The sequence below is a fragment of the Thunnus thynnus genome, chromosome 20 (genome assembly GCF_963924715.1).
Source record: "Thunnus thynnus chromosome 20, fThuThy2.1, whole genome shotgun sequence".
Taxonomy (NCBI): Eukaryota; Metazoa; Chordata; class Actinopteri; order Scombriformes; family Scombridae; genus Thunnus; species Thunnus thynnus.
The window spans coordinates 17,734,615-17,751,327 of NC_089536.1; the positions used below are offsets into that span (position 1 = coordinate 17,734,615).

The following is a 16,713-nucleotide window of genomic DNA, read 5'->3' on the forward strand; positions in this document are numbered from 1 at the left end:
TCCCTTTCAAGGAAATTTTTTTTTTTTTTTTATTGAAAGACAGAATACAAAACACAAACTTGTACAGTAATATTAAAAATAAGATTCATACAAAAATAATTATGTGTAAAATTATACACAATGTAGTATTAGTCTTTAACGTACCCCCTTGTGTGAGTTTTAAAAGTAAAGATTTTATATTTAAGCCAATGCTGAAAATCTTCCAGCTTTGCTTTTCATCTTTATGAAACAACGGAGAGGAATTGTAAGTGTAGTTTCTGGCTTGTTTTATATTGTAGACATTAGTTGTTCATTTTTGTCAGGGGCTGAAGGATGATTTAATTTCCAATTATTGCCGTGTAATATAGGCTTAATGAAGTTATTTCAGGCTGAAAGAAGTTGCCTCAGCTGTAAACAACAAAAAGCTGAGGGATCAAAAGCATAGCTGTCAAAAATAAATACCCCAAATAAATATTCAGTACTACATTTCCATAAATAAATTAATAAATAGAAATCAGTTACAAAAAATAAATAATTTCTCAACACATAAATAAATAAATACCACAGTAAAAAAAATGGCAGGATGATGTACATTTTTTGCACGTGAGCTAAAAGCAGACAGATTTAGGCACATATTTGGTTAGCTCTCTGTCTCTTCTTCATTGCTCCGGTCCAGACTCCTGAGGTGGCGGATCATGTCCTGCCCAAAGGACTGCAGCTGCACTAGAGTCAGGTGTGCTGCCACCTGAACCTCATACTCCCCTGGCAGACGTAAGGCCACAGGGGTCGAAGTTGGCTGCACCACAGTCTCTGTTGGGAGCATTTTCAGCATCTGTAAGATATACAAAAAACACATCATGAAGGTGCTATAAAAAATCAGAAATATTTAACAGAACAGATTGATTCAGAAGTGTTCTGCTACCTTGTTGATCTGAATGCCAAGGTCTCTGATGTCAGCTGTTAATTCAGTCACTTTGTCTGTTTTCCCCAGCCGAGGGGAGACCGAGCTCAGCATGTCGCGGTGCAACTGAAGACCCTCAGACATCCGTCTCAAACTGGTCTCCTGTGTGGGAAAGAACACCAACAAATCAGTCATGTTGTCTTTCTTCAGCTTGTGTACAGTTAAAGAACCGATTCCCCCCGAATGGTGCTTACCAAAGAGAATTTTTCTGACACAACTTTGAGTACAGGAACAGACGGGATGCCAATGTTGGTTGCCATTATCCCAAGCTTTGCATTATCTGAGGAATTGAGTTGCAGAGTCTGTGGTGAAGACATAAAGATGTTATGGATAGATCACAGCTTGGAATACAACAAGAAACACACATTAACATCATATGATCTTGTAGCCTTGTATGCTAAGTTTAATCAAGAAAAGCAAAAAGCATGTAAGATTTCAGCAGATTTAAGGCTAACATAAAACCACACAGGCTCATTTTAGCTGATTCACTGGTTTCATTTTCCCACTGCTTTAAAATCAGATAGTGAATACTTGTGTTATAACACCTACTGCAAGTTGTACTGTGACTATTACAACTGCATTTAGTAGTCACAGCATACAACTGCAAGTGCATTTACTCAAGTACAATTTTGAGGTATTTTACTTGAGTATTTCCATTTTCTGTTACTTGATACTTCTACTCCACTACATTTATTTCACAGCTATAGTCACTAGTAACTTCACAGATCAATATTTTATACATAAAACATATGATCAGTTTGTTAAATATGCATTGTTACAAGTAGATTAGACTATTCAACAGTATAAGGTGTTAAAGTGAGCTCTACCTTGACAATATTAAAATGCTGCTCACATGTACATATCAATGAATCAATATTCCATTCATTTATAAATAACACTCTAAATTGGGTCATCTTACATAATCAGTACTTTTACTTTTGATACTTTTAAGTACATTTTGCCGCCAATACTTAATAAAGTAGACTTTTACTAATTGAGTAATTAAGTATTTTTTCATTGTGGTATTGTTACTTCTACTCAAGTAAAAGATCTGAGTACTTCTTGCACCACTGATAATAATCAGTACATTTATTTTTTATATCCACAGCCTCTAGAATACACAATTCACATGGTTTGCTCCATTGCCAGTAATTTGGTGATGAATGAAAATATTTCAGACATGAACGCATAAAAGAGGCTTTTATCAGAGACACAGTGCTGATTCAATGCAGTCTGAAGAAGCCCTTATACGGGCCCGAACAGACTCATCACATGCAGCAGCCCCGAGGCTCTTGTCTAAATAGATTCAATCAAAAACACAATTATGCGTCGCTAGGACGTGTCTATACTTTATCTCACCTCTATGTCAATGCAGGATTTGTGCGTCTCGGGAATGGAGAGCAGGATCTTTTCTGTTAAACTGCGGCTTCTTTGCACAATTTCCTGAAATTGTAGATTCGCAACAAGTGTGCTCTGTGCGTCGGAGAGCTCCGGCAGAGGAGCGCTGCAGACGAGGTCGGTCATGTAGTAGAGGACAGCGAAAACTGTAAGAGGAGAAAAATCAAAAAGAGTCGGTGCCGATGTAGCATCAAAACAATCCCTTCCTGTACATCCAGCACAGTGCTGAGTGTATGTGTGTATGCGAGGACGAGCGAGGAAGACAACAGCAGAACAAAGCCGGAATGTCTCTTCTGCAGCTCCTCTGTGCTGCAGCACTAAGCATGCCCTCCCCTCACAGGCTAAAATAGCTACATGAGTTGACAATATTCCCTGTAATATGAACCCTTAAGCCAAAAGTAGCTGCAGTACTTAAACATAACCAATCTGACAGTTAAGTTATATTACATATGACATATTAAGTTATAATAAATACTATCTACTTAAAAAAAACAAAAAAAAAAAACAGGTCCAGATCATTTAAACTTTGTAATAATACGACTTAATGCTGATTAAATAGTCCAGATCCTGAGCAGCAGCTTCAGAGTGTCTGCTGTGTCAGGATGATGGTCTACAGAGATGAGAGAGCAGAAAGCGTTGCCACTTTACTTACCAATCAGGATGTGCATGGCCTCTCTTAGGGGGATGTCTTAAAGTATTGACCTCAAGTGAACACTAGTCATGATTGATTGGGCACACGTATGTTTATATATATAGCGGCCCCCGTGCAGATATTCTGGGTTTTCCCATTATTTGGTCATCTGTCTCATAATGAGTAACTGCATATTTCCATTAAATTTACAAATTTAGGTTCAGAGGGCTGTACGTTTTTAGAAGCACCAGAGTTACATAATTTAACATTTTGAGTCACAAAATAATAGTAAACTTTATTTTTTTTAATATAGCATCTTTCCAACAGAATCCATCACAAATTACTTAACACAAGACAATGAAATGAAATTAAACGGCAAAACAAAGAAGCTAATAGTTAATAACAATAAAAAGAGTGACACAGGTTACAAAGATGTAGGATAAAAGAACAAATATTTGAAAATGAAGGGTGAAATTTATATGACTCTATATTTGTTTTCTATTATGCAATAACGTTTTCAGCCCAAGCCTCCAACGTAACACAATTCAAGACTTTCATTTTGGGAACTGGAATTCCTTCATTGCTGATTTTTTACATTGATGTAATACGACTAGTGTCATATACAGAGAAACAGAGAGGGAACAGGCATTTCCTTTTTCACGGTTACAGGGCAATTGAAATTGAAAGTGCTTAAACAATTTAAACACAACGTTTTCTGGAATCTGTTTCTTTTTGTTTTGTTTTTGAGGAACCTTTTGTAAAAAATTTCACTATGACGTGTCTGGTCATCATGATTCTTGGAGGGCAACTTGTGGGTTTCGCCTTGTCATTAATACATTGGAAATTTTGACATCTTGATGCCTGTCACGCATCAAGATGATCAAACCTCAATAAAGATTATTCTTACATTCAGTGTGATTCAGATTCAGATTATTAGATTGCTGTCCAAGCTGCAGCAATGCGAGAAAGGTCTAGAAATTATATTAGGATTTTTATATATATATATATATATATATATATATATATATACATTCTATTAATTTTTCAACACACACACACAAAATCATGACAGCACCCAAATCAAAAATCGCAGCCATGTGACCACATACATTGCAAGACTCATATCATAACACAAAACATCACACAGAGTGCTATTAGTTTACAGAAAAGGAAGAGAGCAGAAAAAATAAAATGAAATGAAGGTTAATTAACCCCTATGTAGTAAGTCTGAAATTTCATATGTTCATTAACTAAAACTGACTCTTTAAGATAGCAGGGAGACTCTCCATCACTTTAGGTTTTATCTTACATGAAGGGTTCTTGATCCTTAGAGGTGGCCATAGAATCAGGGACTTCACCAGACCTGGACATTTGTGGTGTCTACAGGTACGGTACTATTGAGCAGTGAAAAGACTAAACAAGAGTGCCATCTAGTGGAATTATATGTTTATTTGTATGTTTTTTTCTAAAATTAACCTCAGCTGTGCCGCTGTGCTCTGCAAAAAGGGGGTTGCTTGCATTTCAGTCACAAACCTCTCGAAGTTGAAAGCGCAATGAAAAATATGATGTTTTTAAAATTATGATATAACTCTAATTTATTAGAAATATTAAGTTTTCAATCCATCTTTGCCTTAAGGCTCCACATATAATTTTACCACCTCAGTTTATCCATTCAAACCCTTGTTTCAAAAATTCCAAACACATGTGGTGGGAGTTATGTAATCACCTCATAAATCAGCCCTGTGTCTCCATTGTAGCAGATCGCTTTGCTTCATGCTCTGACACGAGGCCCCTTGATCAGTCAATGTAGCTATGTTACATCTGGCCATGCTTGATAGGCTATGAAGTGAAGCTGTCAAATCTGATCCCTGAAATCCACACTGGCCTGATCTCCAATCAATCCTGCATATGAAAGGAGGGCATTATTCACTGCTGACGGGGCCTCGCTCTGTGGCCCTGTCAGTGACCCAGTTGGAAACATCATTTGGTTGTAACAGAGGAACAATGTGCTATAGCTCACATTTGGCCCGACAGGGAAAGGCTGCACAAGAATATCCTGCCTTTTTGACCCTTAAACGCATGCATACTAATGCTTTATTTGATCCATAAATGTCACCTTTGTATCTGCTATAGCTGTTATAACTCTTCACTGGAGCTGCCATTACAGAAAATGGAAATAGTATGATGTGTTGGTAATCTGTGAAAAGCCTTGAGGTATTGACAGGAATTTAAATTAAGGTTCTGTGGAGATGAACAATGCTTGGCTCTTCAACAGGCTTTTAAAAGATGGACCCACGCCTCAATCTGGCAGGATTCAAGAAGTAAAGAGGGGGATTTAAGATGGCAGGCATCCACTAAGGAAACAGAGAGAGGTTTTACATTCAGCCCTCACTTCTTAAATCTATCATTTTTGTGTTGTACAGCTACTTTTTCAACCTACATTAGAGGGCAGGAAGCCATTAAAGAGTTTAGGGAGGCAAAAGAAATGACCCAAGAAAAGAAAAGAGGTTTTAGAGTTCATCATGGGTCCTGGGACCACTTCTAATGTTCCTGATAATGATCATTTTGATGAAAGGTGTGAATATCAAATACTTACATCTAAAAGGATCTAAGTAGACAAGTAAATATCTACATTTTTGTACTAAAAGCATTTATCCTAAAATAACTTTCAATAAATGTTCTTTCAGAGCATGAGTCCAGTGAACAGAAACCTTTGCCCTCTGGTCCTGATGTATCATTTGTGTTTCTACATGACGAACATTGTTTCCTATTAACTAATTTCTCTTTTAATGACAAATTGTCTCATGTGATTTCACATTCCGTGAGAGTAAAGCTGAGCTGTGCGGAATCATGGAATTGCGAAACTTGTTTTACATGGAATGCTAACGAAGTCTTTGATAACTGTGAACTTTTGAAACTGTATGAGTGAAATTAACTGAGGACTCAGAGGAAGGAGGTTTAGACTGGGGCGGATGTTGCTCAGGAAATGATTTCTCAGCAAACATGACAAAGACATGATTTATCACTCCATCAAAACTCTGACTCAAACACATGACACCTTTATCTTAATTTCACATATTAATACACCTCTCGTGTATAATCTTATAGTGGCAATTTATACAGATTAAAATATTTATGCTAGAGCATATATAAGTTTTTCTATGTTCCCTTTTTGCCTTTTATACAGAAGATATCACAAAAGTTGGCTATACTAGTAAATGGATAATATCTCTGTATGTAGAATAGAAAATGTAGAGAAAAATATACACAAATGAGCAGTTCACCTGCCACGTGATGACTGTGTCAGCAGAGAAATTTTGAACATACATATCCACATACTTTACGTCAGTTATACTTACAAACCATTAAACCTAACATCACTCACATTTCAGCTGTTGATATGCAAAGCTTTAGCTATACATAGTATATCAACAGATAACAACCATCACACTCATTAATACTCATATGTGTCCATATTACAATTTTAATATCTATTTTTTGGTGTGATATTTGTTTATGTGACCACTTTCACATTACAGTATATGAGGCTTATATACCCATATATGAGGATTTATGCCTAATCTGATGTTGCACTTCTGCTCAGTCTTAAAACTCATTGAATATACTGTTACATAGATCAGCACCCTGAATAGATGCCTTTATGATAAAACATCGCTGTTTTCTGCATCCACTTTGTGTTTTTTGGTTCTGTATACTTCAAGTGAGTACTGCGTGTTGTTGTTGATATACATAAGTACATCTAGAGTCAACTTTATTCCACTAATAAATGCATATTATGATGAAAACATAAAGATAAAGGCATTTATTTTTCCTCACACTTACACGTGTTCCACAACAGAGGGAGCTGTGTCATCCAAAATGAACACTGTTTTCTCCTCAGACAGCTGTTATCATCTGTCTTTCATCTCCACATCACCCCCCTATAGGAAACCAACAAACGAGACCATCTCAGAGTATTGACTGAGTCCTTGTCACTCTCCTTAGTTGCAGCATCTTAGGTGCCACTTACCTTTTTTTTTTTGGCTGCAAGAGAAAATCAACAGGAGCCCATGCAGGACCTCACTGGGAGACCCCATGTGATCTGGGGACCTGGAGACATTTTCACCTGCAACCCAATCCCAAACAGGGCTGTGCTCTACGGGATTGGATGCGTCACTTTATCCCCCACTTTGTGTCCCATTACCCAGCAGTTGTAATGCTCACACCAGTGTAACGTGTCTAAGGTAGCAGGCGGAGCAAGCTGAGCTGGCCTGAAATTTAAATTAACCTCAGTGACATTTCTGTGTGCTAGAAAACAAAGGTGTTACATTACCAGTACCCTCACTACCAGCATGCACACACACATTCACCCTTGTTGTACATAGATCTGAACAAAAGAATGCACACACTAAAATATATTAGCTGAAAGAAATACAGAGACACACATGTATGTTACTAGATTTATGTATCTCCTCTCGTGGTGAGCCTCCCCTAACAGTGGCTGGTCTCAAAGCCACCGTGTGAGTCTGTTATCAGAGGAAAGAGGGAAGGAGGGAGCTGTGTGTGTGGCAGGAAATGTCAGAGAGAGAGGCTTACCATCTATTTTTCAGTACTGTTGAACCTCCTGCTCATCACAGGAGGCTGTACCTGGGCTTCCTTAAGATTAACTCTGTCAAGATCAATATCATTGTTTTCTGTAAAACAAACTCAGCCTATTAATAGAAACCGTGGAGCATGGAAACTGTTAAGCAGGTATAGGTAGCAAAAAAAGTAACAGAAAAAGAACAAACAAGCACTTCAAGAATTACTAGAACGGAGAAAATAAACAAATAATTGGTTTAATAGTGAACCTACACACTGCTGGTTTTCTTAAAGGAATACTTTGACATAAATGCGTAAATGTATTTGCTTTTTTACCGAGTTAAGAGAGAAGATTAATACCACTCTCAGAGAGAGTGGTATTGATCTTCTCATCTAACTCTTGGCAAGAAAGTGAATAAGCGTATTTACCAAAATGTCTTATAAAAGACTGAGGCGTTGCCTTTGGGAAACAGGCAGTTTGAGGATGAGGTAAAACTGACTTTGGCTGTCATTGCGAGTCCTCTGGACCCTTGCGGCACCCAAAGGGCATTTGGAAAGTGCTTTACCCAAGCAAGGGTACGCCAGGCAGCAGAGAGGGGGGCAGCTGATCCCCCGTGGCGTCCTCCCTTAATTTCTCCTCGAGAATTGGGTCACATAAGATGATGGGTGCATTCCCAGATTTTCTGCTCAAGTGTTTTTTTATGGTCACCATAAATAATATATTGGTCTTGCTCTGCTCTGGAGGCATGTGTGTGTCTGACACAGGGATACCCTTGTTGACAAACCATTTCCCACGTCTTAAACATCAAATTTCATTATTCAGCACTGCACTGGGCTATTCTTACCTTGCTCTGTGAAAAAGGCAAGAGCTCATTTTAGAGTGCAAAGTCTGACATGGATTAAATTACATCTCCTTTCAAACACATTTCCCTTTTGTGGTCTCAGTTTGTACTGATGATTTCATCAGAGGAGATACAAATGCATCTTCCTCTTTGCCACGGTCTGGTGAAATAGGAGATTCACATCCCTGGCAGCTCTTTTAAATGGACCAGCAGGTCATGGCCTCATAAATGTTATTTGGAAAACCCATGGGAGTGACTGCATCAGACAATATGGCTCCCAGAGGCACCCTGGGTGCTTATTAAAGGCATGAGAGAGAATGAAAAACAGCACAGAGGGAGAGGCCCTGTCTAGATAACAAGGTGTGATCATGAAGGATTCCTGTGTTCCCTTAATTACTCTGGGTGAAGAGGGGAGAGTAATGCGTGCTTGCTGAGGGGCTTTTCCTACCAGAATATGAAGATCTCATCCTCATTTGGGTTACAAGTCATTTCATGACAGCTGAACTGCGGTAACCTCTAATTCTCTGCTTCTCAAATCAACCTTTTCTGACAATGAGATGATATTGCGTACATAGTTATTGGCTTGTGACTAAGGAATGGCATCTCAATATTGGCATATTATGCTGAGGAGTAACTCCAGAGGTGCAGTGTGTTTCTGATATCAGATAGGCATTGACTTTTATGCCTTTTTAAAGTTTGTTTCTATCTGGTGGCTAACAGGATTCAATCAAATTGTCCTTCACCACTGTGTGACAATGAGTTTCAGCTCATTTCCTCCTCACCAAGCTTACATCCTCCTACATCCTTGCATTTACTAAATCGATTACAATTTCTAATTGCCTGACATGGAGAAACACCCCAGGAAACTGGCTATTTAAAGAAAATTATGAGTCTCTTTAAGGACAATGTAGAGTACTGAGATGTGTTATAGCTTATTTAGGAATAACATTTTTTTGTTATGGTGGCGAGAAAAATCAGCTCTATACAGCAGAAATATCAGGGTTTTCCTCACATAATAATAATAATAATAATAATAATAATAATAATAATATCCAAAGGCAGCTTGGAGGTCTGCGGTTCTCATCAATATGGAACTCTGGTACAGAAGCTATTATCAAAAGCATCACAGAATAACTGATGAGTCCTTCATCACACAGCGATCCGATACATCAGCATAGTGAGCTGAGTATGAATCTGCTTAAGAGTGATTCAAATTCAAAATACTTTATGCATTTTCTTGCTTTGGTGGAGGCTTGTGGCATTGATTCTAATGTTACATCTCAACAAACAAAAAGAGAAATCCACAAACAGCTATTTTATTGTAAAACATCATTTTACTGATAATATACTGGTGAGTAAAATAAGGATGATTGTAACTGAAAAGAGTTGTACATGGACTGAAGTAACAGTTCCCAACATTAGTGTTGCTTATTCCACTGTTGCTGTTTGATGTTGCCTCCTGAATAATATGTGTGTCAGAGAGGCGCATCAAGGTGCATGCACCACTGAATAAATCCCATTTACATCCCATATTTGGAGTTCACCAAAAACATGCCACTGCTTTTACTCCCTTAGTGCACAGAGTAGACCATCAAGTCAGCCAACAAAAACTCCTAATGGGCCACTGAAAGATGAATAATTCATCTAGGCTAGGTTGTATCAGCCTGGTTTTCTTGTGCAGGTACATGTCTTGTTGCCCACCTTGGCTCCATTACAACAGCTAGGCAGAACTGTCTACAACTGATGATGACCATGTAGTTGTTGTTGTTGTAACTCCATCCTGTTTAGTGAGGATTACCACTTCAGGTCCAGTGTGTAGTTCCGTCAGCCCTATACCACAGTACTAATGGTGGAAGACTCCTCTGACTTGCCCTGTCTGCTGGGCAATGACTTGAGATACTCCAGGTGTCTGCGGGCATCCTCCTGATTAGCCCTGACATAGTAGACCAGGTAGGAGATGACCATGGTGAACCAGCCAAACATGACGACCAGCATGGCCACATCTGTAGTCCTCTTCATCACCACACACAGATCTATGTCTGGCACCAACAGGAAGGCAAGTCCTTGAACACGTATTTCCTCTGGATCTGAAGTCTGGCACACAATGCCCGTCAATGATGCAGGCTCCAGGTGAACGTGAGGCATAGCCATCTGCAAGTTGCAGTCACAATGCCATGGATTGTTTGTTAAGTTGGCGCGAGCCCGCAGGCCCTCAAAGGACTCAGGGTTAAAATTGACTAACTTGTTAGAAGAAAGGTCTAGGAACTGTAGTGAGGAGCCCAGGCCTCTGAATGCCCCTGGTTCCAGCTGACTTAATTCATTGTGTGATAGATCCAGCTCAACCAGATGAGGCAAACCTGAAAAAGCATTGGTTGGGACTGTAGTGAAGAGGTTGAAGTCCAAGTAGACACGTCGTGTGTCATTGGGGATGTCCTGGGGGATCTCTGTGAGCTGCAGATTGCTGCAGCGCACCGTCTTTCCGCCGCTCTCGCTCTCAGAGCAATAGCAATTCTTGGAGCAACTGGTGGCAGCATGGTGGAAGCAAAAGGTCATCAGCACCAGGCTGTGCAGCAGCAAACACATGACCACTGAGTGGCGCAGTAGCCAGTCTGCCAGCAGGGACATTGTGGGATATGGGCATGCTCCAGGGAGGACCACCTGGATGAAGGGGCTGAAGTACACATCAACTTCCCCAGTAGCTGTTGAGCCTATGACATAATAAAACAACACAAAATCATATTAGGAGTGATGGGAAACAAGCCATTTGGAAATAAAAGGAATAAAACAAGAAGCACAAAATGCTTTCGCTACATAAAACATGGGTGATTAACAATACTCTTCAAACGCCTCAGTGTTATTTAACACACAAATTGGGTGTATAGTAGCTTGTTTAATTGCAGTGAGGATGCAGTGGTAATGCTACATGCTCATTTCAGCATGTTGGTGGCCAGAAACAACTGCACTTCTGTTGTATATCTAGGAAAGTCTAAGGATCAAACATTCCCTTCATACCAGCACAATAAACAAGCTAAGAAAATCCTTTGGTGTCACTGTGCTTCTTTTATAATTGACATCCCTGCGGTGCAGGGCTATTTCAGTACACAGGGACTGGCATTAACATAATGATGTGACACCAAGAGGAACAAATGTTCTGAATGAAACATATTGGGCTTTTTAAGGCCAGCTAGATTTTTATGTAGTTTTATATATCATGTTTCCAATTCTTTCTTAAACTTAGCTGCCATTCTAGAAAGCGACCATTATAACTTTCCTAGCTTGGTGTCTGTCAAGCTATGCTGTCGCTAGTCCATAAGGTCAATTAGTCAGCAGTGCAAGTAACACAGGTAGCTAAGATAAAATTACACTTTATATTTTGTATGTAAGCCTTTGGAAATAGCAGGTCTACCCACCCTAACACACTTCATTAATAGCTGATCAGGGCTACCTCCTATCCTGTTACTAATCCTCTTAAGGAAAAACTCCTTAAGTCAGTGTAGCATCAGTGTTGGCTACCCAATCCTTTTGTTGGGGTAAATGCTAATGCTAAACACAGCGCCAAGGCCAACAAAACAGTCAATGTGATGGCCTGTCTTCTTTGAGACAAAAAGGAACCACAGAGTTCAACCAGACTTCTTAATTTCTTCAAAATGGATGGAGACTGAGCAAGATCCACTTACCAAGATTAAAAAATGAAATCGATCTCTAAGTACCTCTGAGTATCACATGACGTTGGGGGGTAGAGGACAGCCTGTAGTGGCATTGGTGGTGGTAGTGTATATGTGTGTGTGAGGGCGGACAGATGATTTGTCTACGAGGCACAGCTAATAACACTCATTGTGTTACTCCCGGTTTAAGAGATGCCTGCCAGACAACCCCAATAATGAGTCATTGGGCGAGATGGAGGTTGATGCACCAGGGCAAAGCACACATGAAGCCTCTGTTATTAAGCTCTGACTGCTGTAATTTGCCTCCATCAGACATGAGATGTTTATCCATACATCTTCATCGAGGCCAGGCAAAGCAACTTCCAAAGGATTTCCCTCTGCACTTAGTGTCAACACGGTGTATGAGCAAGTAAAATAGCATGACAGATGCAGCTTAACAGCCAAGGATATAAAGAGTCTCGCCTAAACTGAATGGGTAACGTTATGCTCCTGCAAAGGCTGTACTTTTCCTGTCACACAGCATGCCAGCCTGGTATTTTGCTGAGAGATAATGGGGGAGCAGGAGCATAAGGTTTTTGACGGAGGAGGAGGAGGAGGAGGTGGAGAAAGCATGTGGGCAAGAAGGGAAATTGGACACACGAGTGTAGGGTTGTGAGAGAAAGAACGATATCAAGAGGATTTAAAGAGAGGGGTAACATTACAATGACAACATTGAGAACACTGTGACACTAATGAGATATCGAGGAAAGGGGCAAATGTTAGTTAGTCACAGGGACAGATGAAGACAGCTTGTGAATGAACAGACATGTCGCCTATGGATGAGATAAACACACAAGAAAGGGTATAAACCTAATGAGTTGAAGGGGGGTGCATCAGTATAAATCTCAATCAGATTTTCAAAAACTGTACTCCATTCAAAATATGTTTCCAAAGACATCATTAGCAAAAAGACTTTAATTTTACTAATGGTCAATACCCTCACAACAAACACAACCCCGCCACACATTCTGCCATATACTGCAAATACAATAAATCTAAAGACCTCTAAATCAGGTGAGGACATCGTCAGTGTCCGTAAAGTCATTTCTTACTTCTGTGATAAATAACTCTCCTGCTTTTAATTTACACAATAAATACAGCACTCTTCCAGCCAAAGGTCAGTTTTTCGCCTCATAAATTTACTGCTGTCAGTGCTGCACTGACAAGTCTTTGGCACCATTGGAAGCAGTAATTTGCACTCAAACCTAAACATCAGAGGCATTAAAAGGCAACACAAAATTAATATGTTTTGTGACATGGTATTTTTCATGTATTAATCTGACCACTTTATGGCCCGGCTGTAAACATTGATGTCCTTAACTTGAAACACAGGTTTTTAATGTAACTGTAATCAAATTTCAGTGCTCTTAGCTCCATCCACTCCCGTCCCCCCTACTCAGTGTCAATGTCGATTACTGAAGATGCTCTTTTTGTTCCTTTAGAGCAAAACACTGTGCTTGGCAGATTTCCATTGTACCTGAAGTCTTCATTTTACCCCCACAGAATAATCTTGTTGACTTTACCTATAGAGCAACATGCATGCACACTGTCACAGCAGTGTTAATAGTGTAACAGTGGCATTTAATGTATGTTGGAAATTAGAAAAGGTTTGATCTTATAATGAAAATATCTCGTCAAGATGAACTTCAAAATTCATAATCTCAAGATAAACTTTCTGCTATACTGATCCATTACTTTCAAACTTTAATGTATAGTATTCACAAGCTGAGGACATTTTATATACAAAATGAATGCCAAACAATGGGTTTTGTACCAGTTCCTGCTTAAATTTATATTCTACTCATAAGCAACAAGCATCTGATGGAAAATGAAGTCAAAAGACCGGAGATAAAGACTATGCCTCGTGGGAACTAATAGGCTTCCCCGTGTTAAGTTTTTCTTTCATCCTGTTTTAGTCGGTGGTAAACAGTCGCACAATCCACTGCTTGTTTCCTGCACCAGTCACATATAGAAACCCCTACCAAATAGACTCTCTTATATGAATCCAAATTGTGCAGAATCAGGCAATATCACCAAGAAAAACATATGCATTTTGATCAGTAAAAAACACACACACTCACGTCTGTGCCGCCTCTCCTCTTCTTCCCATGATGTGTGTCTCAGAAAGTGTCCTCGTAAAATCGTACAGTGCGCTCCCCAAAAGGCGTTTCGGTCAATATTTTGGTTTGGCTTCCATCAGGTCCTCTCGTAGCTCGTTAAACTTGTGCTGGGAGCCGCTGTGGCAGCCACGACGCGCCACTGGAAATGCTTCTACAGTTCAGGGCTCGCTCAGTGCAGCCTTTTAGTTTCCACGCAACCAAAAAACTAGGCAGCATTGCTGGATCCGGTGCGAATTGTCAAAGGAGAAGCCTGTCATTGATGGCGGTGTCTCACCGACTCTGATCCATGTGTATGACAAAAAAAATGAATATTATGCAATGTTGAAAATGGCAGACACACGCGCGCAATGCATTTACGCACAGAACTCGCCTTAATAGCTGGGTATAATTCACGCTGCTGGGAGGATCTGAGAGTTGGAAATGCATTCATGCAAATTTGTAATGGCATGATTACATTCATTTATATGCATCTGTTGATTAGTGGAAGTGAAGTGGCTTTAATGTGCATGTATCAGGTGCCAACAAAGTACCCCCACCCCCACCTCTCATGCACAAACACACACACACAGACACACACACACACACACACACACACACACACACAGACACACACACACACACACACACACACACACACACACATGTGATCTCATACACAGTGCAATGCTCAAACATGGAGCAGTTGAGTTGGGAGCCCACATTAATCATAGTTGATCTGAAGCTTCTTGTTTCAAACATACTGCCTGGCTTACAGGGATGTGGATCTTTGGCTGTCTCCAGGCCCTTTTCCTGCCTGCTGCCCGCCGATAAGGAAGCCCAATCAAATCCACTATGAAAACAGACGTTCATGGGCACTGACCGAGTCTGCCAAGCAGCCAGTCATATGGTATTAATGGAATTAAAATCAATAAAGTAGGCTGCTCCACCCAAACTCCCTCCCTGGTGCTTTGGAGTGATAGACTGTGTGTGATTAACTGCAGCTGTGAGTATTTCTTTCTTTCTTTTTGTGACCAGTTAGAGTCAGATATTACTGATCTCTAAAATATATTTTTCATATCCCTTCATAAATGCTCTTGAAAATGAAAATTCCAGGTCTTAGTGTTTCAATTGTATATATCTATCTATGAAGATACAGCCTAGCTTGGCACAAGATTGTGCTTAACATCATTGGAAAAAACAGTTACAACAGTTTAGATACAAAAACCAAATACAAAACCAGTTCTTTCAATAGCAAAAAATGTTCCTGTATGTCATTTAGGATATTCTTAATCACTTGTCAGTTCGTTGGACTCACTTTTCTCGTCTCATTGTGAACTTAATAGTGGAGCATCCAGATCAACCTGCAGGAGATGCAGCTCCACAATGCAAAAGTCAGTCATATTGGGCTGCTATGTTTTATATTTTATTTAGTCCTCTGAATTATTTTACTAGTTAGGTTTAGGTTAGCCTGCGTGTAGCGTGTATTCCCTTGGTCTCATTGGACAAGGTTGATTGATTGATTAAAAATAAAACCACCATAACACAGTGGTATATCTCAGTCCCTATGAGTAACACATGCTGTGCAACATGGTGCTCATTGTTGCTGCTCTGTATTCACTGCTTTGACAACCCTGCGGTCATGACACTGTTCTCGTCAATTACGAGAAGATCAGATAGGTGGGAGAGCATATGACAATGAAACAGCAGAAAATAGGATTACTTTCCTCATCGACAGAGGAGAGTGCACTGGCAATCACTCTTCCCCAGCTTTATCGGATTACTTCAAATGTTCTGCTGCAGTTGGCAGCTTTGTATGCATTATCAACCAAGCATTAGTCCTGATAGACTGTACTTTCAAGTGGATCAAAGTTAGTTTTCCCCCCTTCCCTGACTTTTTTCCTCTCCAGTCTGTCAAGAAACTCAAAGCTGGCTCAGGCTCTCATCTTTTTTACTCCAATACCAGTGCAGGTGGCATACCTGCAAGCGAACATTAATCCATGGAGTCAAAATGCTGAGTGTGAAGTTGGGCTGTGAAAATGCTCGTACCAAAGTTTCTACAATGTCACCTCAACAAGGTGGGAATGTTTTGCCATTAGCCTTTTCTGTGTGCAGTTTTCCGAGTTGCAGTGGAACAAAAGGACTCATATTAATGAGGTATCACTCTCCCTTTCACTCTCATTGTCTAACCCACTTCTTTGCTTGCTCACACATACATATATATATACTTTAGCACACACAAACACACACACACACACACACACACACACACTGTCTCTTGAGTCTGGCTCCCAGCTTACACCTCGTCCCTTAGCAAGATCAAAGTCCTGCCTTGTCTTTGTGAATACAACATTACCCTGCTTTATTTATTTATTTCCTTGCATGTCTTGAACCTTTTAATCAAAAACTGTGAGAAAGGTGTATTAAAAGGATTTACCTGCCACCGCCAGTAACAGGGGGGTCACCTCACCTCATCTTCCCTGTGAGGAGCCTAGTCTTTGAAGTCTGATATCAACTGACA

The 16,713-nt window shown here is 39.9% G+C and overlaps 2 protein-coding genes across 3 annotated transcripts; both read right to left on the reverse strand.

Annotated features, from left to right (window-relative positions):
• Window positions 1-43: 43 nt before the first annotated feature.
• csf3a (colony stimulating factor 3 (granulocyte) a) lies at window positions 44-3,067 on the reverse strand. Its single transcript, XM_067576847.1, has 4 exons — window positions 2,300-3,067; window positions 1,135-1,242; window positions 902-1,042; window positions 44-811 (listed from the first exon to the last, which is right to left on the reverse strand). The coding sequence occupies exons 1-4, from the start codon at window positions 2,462-2,464 to the stop codon at window positions 620-622; spliced, it is 606 nt and encodes a 201-aa protein (XP_067432948.1). The 5' UTR covers window positions 2,465-3,067; the 3' UTR covers window positions 44-619.
• A 6,572-nt stretch (window positions 3,068-9,639) lies between these two features.
• On the reverse strand, window positions 9,640-14,684 carry lrrc3ca (leucine rich repeat containing 3Ca). Of its 2 annotated transcripts, none has more exons than XM_067576725.1 (2): window positions 14,172-14,684; window positions 9,640-11,100 (listed from the first exon to the last, which is right to left on the reverse strand). In XM_067576725.1, exon 2 carries the CDS (start codon window positions 11,015-11,017, stop codon window positions 10,223-10,225), a length of 795 nt encoding a protein of 264 aa, XP_067432826.1. In that variant the 5' UTR covers window positions 11,018-11,100; window positions 14,172-14,684; the 3' UTR covers window positions 9,640-10,222. The 2 variants fall into 2 exon arrangements, with proteins under 2 accessions (XP_067432826.1, XP_067432825.1); XM_067576724.1 differs by having other exon boundaries at window positions 9,641-11,100; window positions 14,178-14,683.
• Window positions 14,685-16,713: the final 2,029 nt, after the last annotated feature.

Excerpts from the sequence above, each read along its gene's own strand:
- csf3a (XM_067576847.1), bottom strand. The coding sequence starts at position 2,464 with ATGACCGACCTCGTCTGCAGCGCTCCTCTGCCGGAGCTCTCCGACGCA. Across the intron at positions 1,243-2,299 it reads AATCCTGCATTGACATAGAG|ACTCTGCAACTCAATTCCTC; the intron begins GTGAGATAAAGT and ends TCTTCACCACAG. Across the intron at positions 1,043-1,134 it reads TGTCAGAAAAATTCTCTTTG|GAGACCAGTTTGAGACGGAT; the intron begins GTAAGCACCATT and ends TTTCCCACACAG.
- lrrc3ca (XM_067576725.1), bottom strand. The coding sequence starts at position 11,017 with ATGTCCCTGCTGGCAGACTGGCTACTGCGCCACTCAGTGGTCATGTGT.